This window comes from Passer montanus, unplaced genomic scaffold, assembly GCF_014805655.1.
Source record: "Passer montanus isolate IOZ18808 unplaced genomic scaffold, ASM1480565v1 scaffold6, whole genome shotgun sequence".
Lineage (NCBI taxonomy): Eukaryota > Metazoa > Chordata > Aves > Passeriformes > Passeridae > Passer > Passer montanus.
Window position 1 is genome coordinate 141,709 of NW_024371037.1, and position 11,378 is coordinate 153,086.

The 11,378-nt window shown below is 40.5% G+C and overlaps 1 protein-coding gene across 4 annotated transcripts in view; it reads right to left on the bottom strand.

Moving 5' to 3' along the window:
* The window catches only part of LOC120510659 (putative Dol-P-Glc:Glc(2)Man(9)GlcNAc(2)-PP-Dol alpha-1,2-glucosyltransferase), a 47,860-nt gene that overhangs the window by 21,198 nt on the left and 15,284 nt on the right, over window positions 1-11,378 (bottom strand). Inside the window, exon 3 of one of the 4 annotated variants that reach the window (XM_039726661.1) lies at window positions 10,059-11,297. The exons of 2 other annotated variants lie outside the window; for them this stretch is intronic. In XM_039726661.1, coding sequence (XP_039582595.1) covers window positions 11,067-11,297 — 231 coding nt within the window. In that variant the 3' untranslated portion in view covers window positions 10,059-11,066. Of the gene's footprint in view, window positions 1-10,058; window positions 11,305-11,378 lie in introns of those variants that run through there. One more of the 4 variants, XM_039726662.1, reaches the window with a different exon arrangement.

Sequence of the window (11,378 nt, forward strand, 5' to 3'; positions counted from 1 at the left end):
TTGGGACTTGCTTAGTTCATGCTGCTGGTGCAGCTGTAGTATAACTCCAGCCATTACCCCCTTCAGACACTTAAAAAAAACCCCATTACAATGTGGAAACATAGGCATAAGAGGATTTCCAGAAAAAGGCTCTAGCTGCTCTCCTAAGACTTCCAGAGATTTCTGATACTTCTTTTTAACATTTTGTCCATTTAGCCCTGCTGTTTGTAGGGAAGCAGGGATAAAGGCCATAAATAAAATCTGTGGTGTGTGATCTGCATTTAGAGCTGGAAGATATTGCTCTGGCACAAAGAATCATAGATAATACTGCAGAGTGTCGTGTGGTGACTAATGGTAACAAATGTGCTTACTCCCCTGATTTTGCAGAACACAGAATTCGTGAGAGTGTTTATGTAAAATTGGAAATGATTGATTTCTATGCAAACTTTCTAACTTCTCCAATTCATCCTGAAGGAGACATCAAGTATTTGTTCTTGTATCACAAGTGTTCCATTGAGATAGAAAATTTCCAAATGTTTATCAAAAATAAATTCTCATTTACTGTCTACTTTTCACAGCAAATTAGTTGAGCTGCCTCGCAAGTTCCAAAGGATACACCTCTCTTAAAGTACAGTGCCACAGAAATATCACTCCAAGGGGAATGCTATAAATGTGTGTTCCCAGCAATGAACAGCTGGAGATTGCTTTTTTTAGGCCAGCCCCTTGCAAAAAAAAGTTGACTTTTGCTTTTACACCCATCACATGAGGCATTTCCCAAGCAGTGGGCATTAGACTAGATGTCCAATAAATATTTAAAATTAAGTTAAGCAGCTCATCCAAAGTGTGGGCAGGGGAAGCAACCACTGCAGGAGCAGAGTATCTCTACTCCAGTGGACCTGCAAGAGCAGAGAATGGCCAGGAAAGCCAAGGGCTTGATCTGCAGCAGATTTCCCCCAGCGGAGGATGCAAAGGCACTGCAATAAATTCCCACTGCCTGCTTGTGTCTCTGCTCAAGGAAAACCTGTAGTGCTCAACTCTCTGATGTTGATGCCAGGAAAGCTTTCACCCTGGCTCTCTGCCAGCCAAAGCAGGCGTTGCCCACCACGCTGCAGGGCTGACTGTGACCCCCACAGCTCCAGGAGGGGCTGTGCAGTCCAGGCTCCCCAGCCATCCTCTGCACCTCCCTGCTGTCTGCTGGACTGGGGAAGATCATTACCTCACCATCTGAAAAGCCAAGCAAATATGCTTTTATTGGATTCAGTGTTGATCACAATATTGATTTAAGTTGGAAGATAGCCTGTGTGTCTCTGTGCATTGAGGCAAAACATATCTGGATAAAGAGGAGTCATCTACAGCTTCCCAGGGGAGAATAATTCTACTTATAAGTGATGCTTGCCAAAATGCATTACCTGGCATTATAGATGAAGGAGATAAATTAATATAATGATTACCTTTTTTAAAACTTAATGCATTTATCTAAGGCTTGCAGTGAGTCTAGTGCAAATGAGCTCAGAGACACACAGTCCTCAGTCAAATCCTTATAGCCAGGGAATGTCCCTAGTTGTAGGCTCTGCCTGAATAGTTGTGGGGGTTTAAAATTATTTTTCTTTCTAGGACTATATTTAGGAGTATTTAAAAAGCAGAGTCAAATCCTACTGTTCTGATTTTAAGTAAGAAGAAATTTGGTGCAGTTACTACTGATACATGTTAATACAATGCTCTGGAAATGATGGGTCAGTAAGAAGGGACCAGTTTCTCCCACATAATGTTAATAAGCAAAAGAAGTACATTCTCAATACTTATGGAAATACAAATTAACTCTGCCATTGCAGCTATAGATTCAATATGGTCTTTTTACAGGTCTACCTGGGGTACATTTTCTAATCATGTTATTAATTAGTCTCATATGTTCTTCTGGAAATCAAGGTATGCAGTCATTTGACCTCTGATGTCAGACAAAGCCTGAAAAAAACGTCAGATATTTCCTTAGTTCCACCTCTTCATTTAAATTAAGTGCAATTTAAATAGCATCTGAACTAAAGGTATGCCATTGGCTGGGTGTAGAACATGATTCATAAGCCTTTCACAAACAGCAGGGAAATAACAGCTATTCTGACTGCTATTGCATATATTTTTGGCTTTAAAAGCCCATCTACCGTGTCAGTTAATAGTATCAATTTGAGCCAAAAATAACTGTCACTTTTTCATTTTTAATTACTACATCTGTTGCCCCATTTAATCTTGCCATAATAAGACAATTGGACATTTCCAAAAATAATCCCACAAATTATTTCCAGGCTCATGACTGAACTGCTGCTGCATAGCCAGAACGCAGACCCCCAGAAGGGTTTGCAGCAGTAAACAATGCTTTTTCTTGCACACAAATGGTTATAGTGAATTGCCAGATGTTTTTCTGACTAAAGATGCCTTTCTGGCACCCTTAATTTGACTCAGTCACCAGCGCTGCTCTGGTCCCCAAGGGGAGGTGGGATAGGAGCTGGTGATGTGCCTGGGCAGCTCCTGGTGGCACAGCGTGGCATCCTCTGCTGAGCAGGCATTAATGGCACCAGCGGGGCTGCTCAGCCCTTGCCCTGCTCCCCAGCAGGAAATGGTTTTTGGAAGGAGTTGTGTCCTGAAGTGCAGAAGGCCCCTTCAGATGAATGGCACTGAGTGCACGTGGAGCTGGGCTGGAAAGGCTGGTGGGAAAACAGGCACCAAGTCCAACCTGCCCTGAAGTCACATCTGGCCATGGAGGGGTGCAGAAAACTGCCTCATTCTCCTGTCTGCTGTGGGAGAGCCCAGGAGAGCTGGCAGAGGCAGAAAAGGCAAGGCAAGCCCTTGAGCTGGCATCAGAGCCACATCTAGCAGCCTGTGGCAAGGCAGCATCGAAATGCTACATGTGAAAGCAGCACAGATATTCCTCACCCCAGACAGACAGTGTTTGTGGCATCCTGGCTGTGCTTGGGTTGCACAAAAACAAATAGCATAATTTCTGCACAGGACTAGGCTGGAGAGAGAAGAATTCATAACAAAAAGCATCAGTTCAGAGGGCTCTTCTGATTCCTCTACAGTGCTGCTCTTGAAGTCCTTTCTTTTCAAGGAAAACTTTAAAAACCTTTTCCTTTGGTTTTCAGCACATGAAAGCATGGTAGAGTAGGTGGGAAGGGCAATGGTTGTCCTTCCTGGTAACTTGAAATCTATTTTGACAGAGCAGCTAGAAAGAGTATTATAACATTTTCTAAGTATAATTTAGTTTATCTCCAGCTGCTGGGGCCTCGTTAGGTTTTTGAATAATTTTAAATGAAAAAAGTTCTAGAATAATTCATGGCACTTACTTTTTGTTTTCATCTGCCTTGGAGTTTTTTGGAAGTTAATAAAATCAACCTGCATATCTCAGTAATTGTGTTTACAGAAAGCCAGGCTGTAAATTCAGATTTCTAGCTTAATATTCTAAGGTTACTGTCTTCAATTGTCATTATCCATCCAAGGCATTTTATTTTTGCTGGAAACTTCAAATAAATTCATAGATTTATCTGCACCTATCAAATCTTTTAGATTAAATGCTTATTTTCCCTTCTTTTAGTATAATAAAGTCTGTGGGGAATGCTGGAAGCTGTTTTTTGAGATATATCAGAGTAGAAGCAATGGCAGGGGAGAGGAAGCAAAAGATTGAGAGCATGGGGAAGGAGAGACTGAGATTTGTTCAAATACCTGGCTCCCAGTGGCAAAAAAAATAAATAAAAACACAAAAGAAAACTCTCTTGCTGACAAATTAGTGGTAAAAGCTTTGAGAGTTTTGTGCCTTTCTGCAATCTTGATGGAGGTCCCTGTGTGCTGAAGCCAGCTGAATTAAATGCCGTATTCTTCACGCGAGCATCACAGCTGTATCTTTTGCTGGGTAGTGAACTGTAATAAGTTGATTTTGGATTTGAATGGGCTGCTATAAGGTGTCAACATCAAAAGAAAATAAAACATCCACTAGGAATCAAGGCTAGATTATCTGACCCCAATATTGCTTTTATAAATATTCTCCAAAAATTTTTGTCTCGATTTGTAGGGATTTGAAAGCTGCGTTTTTGATTCATCAAATGAAATTATCAGAAGGAAACTACTTCAGATAAATACATCACTTGAAATGTTGATGAGTGCATTTCTGGCATTCAGGGAGCATTTCAATCAGCAGTGAAAAACATACCCCTTTTAGGTATATGGAAGAAAGATTATAAAACTCCCCTATCATGGCATATCAAAAAGACAACTAATATATATTGGAATATCTTTGACATTATCAGCAATCACATACTGGAGATTAGCTGAAAAAACATATTTGCTACATGCGACAGGCTGTGTCTATTTCAAAAGAACATCTTTTACAAAACAAGAATTCATTATGGAAAAAAGATGCTCAAAAAACTCATTGGTTTTGAGCTCAATTGATCACCTGCTACAGCATACAGTAGATGACTGAACTATGCCATGGACCATGTCAAAGCCCAGGGGAGTTCTACAATTCACTCAGTAAACCAGAAAGAACCCCTAATTTTCTTGTTCAGGCAAGGCTGTGTTAGGGCTGGAGACCAGGCCCTGACAGCATCACTGGGGCAGGGACTGGTGGCCCTGGACTGGGCTGAAATGGGATCCCAGGCCATGGGCAGGCTGGGCAGGGACATGAGTGCCATCGGGACTGTGACACATTCTCAAAGACCCTGCAAGTCACCACAAGATATAAATATGGGATTAAGAAAACATAATCTTCTTCTTTTACCATATAGGACGCAGAATGCATCCTTACTTGCAGGACATGAAGAAGCACAGAGGATTACAGAGGACTTTGAAGTGATGCTACCTGGTTATCTCTCTTTTCCTTCACCAGGCAATCCCTTTTTAAATTACTACATTTCATTGATGCATCATCACTATTCTGTTCTTGCCTAAATCTCATCTTGTGCTGTGCTTTTTCTTCTTTCTGACTGTGCTGTTTGATCCATTTCTCTGATAGTTCAAACTAGAGAGTCCTTTGTAACATCTGAGCTGGAAGTGTGTCTGCTCACAGAAAGAGGTTCCCAGGCTTTATCCATCCCTGTAAGCTGTTTGTCTTTTTTCTTTTCTTGTTAGTCCCCTTTTAGGAAGGTTTTTTTGCCTGTTGCCTCTCAGAGGTGCATAATGGTGCATTATTAATCCTCACCTATTTCCTGCCTGTAAAAACAATAAGACTTGAAAGCCCCACATTGCTTCTGTGGCCTCTGAGAGGAGACCAGAGAGCCTAGGCAGGCTAGTTCTTCTGTCACAAAATACTTTCTCAAGTCATTGACAATGACTCTGGGAGAAACCAAGGCCTGAAAATGAAAAATTAATAACCTTAATAAACGGCAGAGAAAGCAGGAGATTCTTGATGCAATGAAATCGCTGATTTAATTAAGATATTTTTCTCGGTGACATTTCCCTCATTGTGTCCAATGGGAAATGAATTAATCTAAAAGATATATTTTTCTTTTAAAAAACCCAGCTAATGGTCTGAGGCATAAGAAAACAATTATTTTTATTTTAAACTGTTTAAAGAAATTATGAAAAGTTCAAATATTCTTTAAAGCATTAAACTTCTTTATCCATCCTTACTGAGGACCTACAGTATAAATATTCTGATTACTCAAAGATAGCATTTGTTTTGCTGGGAGCAGGGCTATGGAGGACATAAATAATACAGCCCATTACAGTGTCTGTTGTAGTGGAACAACACTGAATGGTGCAAACATTGACACATACAGTACATATTTTCTGGCCCTTTCACCTCCTCGGCTTCTACATGGATTCTGTCACAAATGAGTAATACTTGCTAGACTGGGTGACCTCAGAAATTCCTTTTTGCATTATGCTTCATTCCATCTGCAGTTTTTCGTTGCTCTTTTTTTTTTTTTTTCCTGAGTTGTTTGACTGAATTCCATTGAATTCCATTCTGTCTTGTGCCTGTGAAAGCACTCGTGCATTTTCCCTCCAAGCCAAGGTCACTGCTCACCCAGTCAGCCAGACTGGTGATCCAGTGCCATCATACAACAAATGTTGCACAAATCACTGTACTCACAAATTGTTAATATCAACAGAAACAGGAGCTTTGAAGTCGCTTGTCATGATCTGGGCTGATGGACAAAATTTCTGACAAAATATTTCATTTTCTCAGAGAATGATGATTCTTGAGATTTTAAACTTGTTTTTCATTAGATTGCAGAGAAGTTTCACATATTCAAAGGTGTGATAGCTCTGGTAAAGGAGCTGTATAATACTAATACTGTTAACATAAAATAATTAAAATGGAGGAGTTATGAGATACCAGTGTGATTAAACTCTATTATTACTAATTAACTCTATTATTACTAATATCAAGAGATCTAAGTCAGGTTTTAGAGGCAGTTGGACTAGTGTGCCCTTGGACTAGACATCTCCATCTGAGTGCTAAGACTCATATTCCTGGTCACCTGGTCACTACCTATTTCAACAAAAGATTCCTTCAGAGTTCAGGTAGAAGAGAAGGAAATTGAGGGCAATAAAAAGGAAAGGAGGGAAACTAATAAAAGTGAAGGACCTATATCAAAATGCTGATTGTCAGTCCATGCAAGTGGCACTTTAAGGCTAGTGGGTCAAATCCAGTTAAATTATTCCACATTGTTGCATGTTTCAGAAGTAAATCCAAACATAATTTTAAGAATTTGTGGTCAGATAGCATAGACAGTTTTTGAATATGTTTCAGCACAAGGCACAGAGTGTAAAGTCCATGAAATCTTTGTATTGTCTACAGACATGCTAAAAGGAGTCCTTTACTTACACAGAAATGTGCTTGTAGTGTTAGACACCCACGGCTAATCTAAAAAGTACTTGTGAAAAAAAACTTCAGAAAATCTTGGAACTAGTGGAGTGTGGGATGGGAAGCCAGTAGCTACTCCCATTGTCACTGAGAGCCCCAAGTGGCACAAACACCTGTGGCTCTTTGGGAGAAAATTCACCATAGGGATCAGAACACAGAAATTGTTGTGACTCTCGTCCTGTTTTGTACACCCAGAGGCAGCCCAATATTTGTACAAATATGCACCAAGTGCAGCTAGGCAGGGAAACATGCAAAATGCAGCACACACAGGTTTTGAAAGTGCTAAATGAGCAGGGTGAAACACGGGCACTGTAGTCATGTGCTTTGCAAGACCTTCTGCAGTGCCAGAATACCGGAGTCAGCTCAGAAACCATGTCTTAAAAGGATCTGGTAAACCCGACAGCTGCCAGTGACAAATGATATCCTTTTAAGAGCAAATATCCTGCTTTGAGTCCCCAAGTAAAAGGCTAAGTGATCTGCTTTAGAGCATTTTCAGTAGAACAGGCTCTGGTAGAACAGGAGATTCTGAGCAAGTAGGGAGGGAATGTGAGGGAGTGAAAGGAGCACATATTTCTGTCAGACACAGAGATGTAAATAGTTTGTTACTGCATTCTTGAGATGCGTGATTAAGCCCATGTTAAAAACTGTGATTTGTAAACAGATGGCTTTACAACCCTGCTGCTGCTGCTGCTTGCAAATAAACATCACCAAGTACCAACATCAGCAGAAATAAGTTCTTCTGGTCTTTGTAATAAAAGACCTTCACTAGAATAACAGCAAATGGCCTGTTGGTATATTCAGTCTTCCTTACCCATACTGCTTGGAAATCTGATGCCACCCTTCAATTTGTTCATATTTTACAAGTTGACATGCAGCCTTTGACTCTAACTGGAAGAGATGTGCTTCACTACAGATCAAAGAAAAGCTGGTTTCAGAATGCTTATTTTAGATTTGCAACCACAGGCTCAACTAGAGCAAACAAGAGCAGGAGGAGTGGCTTTTAGCCAGACTTGTAGTAGGGATCTTCTCCAGAGCATTTGCATGAGCATTGAAATGAGGGGACATGTAGTACCACTACAATAAAGACAGCCAAATATTCACAGTGACCCAGAAGGTGGTCTTCGGAAAAAAACCCATGTATATTTGAGCACACTTCAGAAATTCAGAATTTGTTGGAGTTCATTTAAACATGGGTAACTAAGTCCCTGTCCAAAGCTGATCTGGCTTCTTAGGCTTGCAGAGAGATACTGTCATTCCCAAATTCAGGCTGACCTCTGGGATATCCCTCTTCCCTTTTTCATCAAACACAGTAAAATGCCACATTCGGATTTTATAATAATCCAGAAATGCACTCACTGACCTGAGTGCCCCAAATGCCCCTGAAGAGGGCTCACCTGTCACCAGTGGCCACGTCAGACCACACCAAGACCAGCTTTCCATCTCCTTCCCTGGGACACTAAAGACAGAGAACATGAAACCTCTCTAATGGTGCTGTACACTGAGACAAGGTCTTGACTCATTTTCCCAGGGAGATGTTCCTCCCACCCCACTTTACTCTCTACCACCACAGTTTCAGGCCACAGCCTGGGGTCACGGCGTTGCTCCAATCTCAGTGAACAGCCTTTAGAAACAAAGTGGCTCCAGTGCCAACACCAACACAGACTTATTTCATCAGTCTGTATAAACTGTCTGACGCTACTTAAAGCTCGTTTTGGCAGACATATGGAAAACAGACAAGCTGGCATGGGGAAGTAATTTAAAAACACTCCTTCTCTGCTCTGCTTCTTTCACCCAGAAATCCTGCCCCAGGGAAGCCCTGCATCGCTCCCCTGACCCCATGCAGCAAAGCCAAGGGGTCCTCAGGACACTGGGATGAAGGCCAGGAGGGGCTTTGAGCTCATGTGGCCCGAGGCGAGGACAGTGCCTCCCCCATGCCAGCCAGGAGCCCCCTGTGAGGAGCTGTGGGCTGCACATCCCGCACCGAGGGGGAATCGGGCTGCTCAGCAGGTAACGCTCACTAGCAAGAGCACCAAAATGAAAAGCAAACTCTTCTCTTCATCCTTATTGCAAAGGTGAGAAAACAGAGATAAAAAAATCAGCTCTCCCAGATAAACTCCCAGCCTTAATCACGGATTTTCATCAAACATGGTATTTCCCTTCACTTCATGCTTTTAAAAGGAGCTCTGGGAATGTGGTTTTTAAGTCTTGTAGATATGGTGACACAATACAACACTGCAAATGGAAAGGGCACTTCTTCCATTGTTCTATGGATGATTAAAATAGAAGATCCAAGGTACTACTTAATGTAATACTAATCTCCCACACAAAGACTGTCTCTCTTCCCCCAGAGAGAATTACAGGCTTTGTTACTAAAATAGTGAATCAATTTGCAGACACCAGAGTCATTGATAACTTTGCAATCTTCTAACTCTGTTAGGTTATTTAATATGTATATATAGACTCCCAGTTACTAGGCAGCATTTATATGTGAATCCATATTTCTTGCAAGTATTTGCTATTTTATATTAGGAATATAATTTTTAAGTCATCCTCTGGGATTCTGATGCCATTGAAAAATTCCTTATTATTTTGGGTAAGCTGTGCTCTGAAGAAAAAGGATATTTTGCAATGTTTTGGCATACATTACAAGCAAGAGAAATTAAGAGTTTTGAAAGACAAATAAAAATGAAAATACAATTATTTTTCAATTACAGCACATTGTGTTTTTACTATGATTGGTACTAGATTTAAGGGTCAACACAAGAACTTGCAATAAAATACATAAATTAGAATTAGATATGGTTTGAGCCTGATACAGCAACTTCCTTTGAGTCCTTACAGGTGAGTCTTCAGCAAAGTGATTCCAATGGATGGGCATCATACTAACAGTGAAGCTGTAGGACTTTGTTGATCACTATGTCACCATCAGCTTCAATTACAATATTTTGTCCTGGTCAGGTGGATCAAAATCTGAATGATGCTAGTAACCAAAGTTTGTGTAAGAGTATACTTTTTTTTTTTTTTAAATCCAACAGGATCAGAAAGCTCTTTTTCCCTGAGCTGCATAGTCATTTATTTGTGAGAGACGGATATACTTGGAACAGCTCCTGATACAGTGGTATGTCTAATATCCTGTGACATCCCATCCTTAAGGAGAAGGGAGCTCCTGAGATTCATAGATGCTCATGTGAAAAAAAAAAAAAACCACAAAAAAGTCAGAGGATCTGCAAAAACGTACAGAGTTTTATTATTAAATCACACACTTGCCATGGAAACTATTATAAGTTAGTTCTTTATCTTCTAGTATAAGCACACAACCAGCTACGGGCATTTGAGACATGCACACCAGCCCATTATCTTCTGGGCTTCTGCAGTATCAAAGGAGGAACTAAACACAAGGAGAAAGTTAAAATACCCTTTCAGTTTCATTTCAATGAACCCGGTGTCTATTGAACAATTTCTTTAAAAACAAAAACAAACCAAAGCTTTTGGAAACCATTGAAGTCATCATCTGTTACATCTCTCTGGATTCTGACCACAAGAACATGACAGATTTATTTTCTTTGCATCTTGTTTAATTAACATGCCTTTGGAGGAGCAGTGGCAGTGGCAGCAGGGACCACCCCTGACACTCACTGAATTCCAGTAAGCATCTTCTGTCCTCCTGTAGACAGGCTTTATATGACAAGTGATTCTTTATGGCTGACTAATATGCCTTGGGTCATGTTTATGGTTAGCACAGATACTCATAGTGTAGATATGACTAACTACAACATGTGCCACTTGTAATTTTCTAATGAAAATCTCATACTTTCAAAGAAAGGGAAAAAAAAGAAACAAGCAACAGCTTCATAAAGGAACAACTTTCAGAATGTTCTACTTAGGCAATACCTAATTTCAAGCATACCAGCATTTTATTTTCATTTGGACAGAGGATTATTACTTTTTGAGACAGGAATGTTTTGTGTTATAGAAATGCTATAAATCAAATTCAGTAAGTTTCCAATAGTAAGACACTCAAGAAATCCTGGCTATTTAAGTGCAACACAACCCTATTTGCAACACAACCCTATTTGCAATGAACTGAAAAATTGAAATGACAGAGTCAGTGCCAAGGTCTCAGCTTTTTCCTTGTTATCCATATTGTACAGTAATAGGTGAGGTGGACAACAGAAAACGTCACTGTTTGAATCAGGAGCTCTCAGCACTGTGGCTTTCATCCGTAGGTCACCTACCTGCTCTCAGGTTTAAAACTGTCAGTAATTATTTTAAGTTTCCATGAAGGAAAAGGAGCAAATTGGGCACATTGCCAGAAAAGCAAAGGCTGGTGGGAGCTCAGCTCTTCAAGAAATACAGAAAGCATTGCGATGGTTGTCTGAATTCTCTCTCCCATCCTGGCACCACCGCTCACTCCTGGGAAGGAGCTCTTCAGACAGAAGGAAGAAGCCATCTTACTAGAAATCTGGAAACTGAGAGATTGCCGTTGATAAATACACAGTACTCAGGCTTTTCTTCATCCACTCACTTTGTGTTCTTCTTTTTC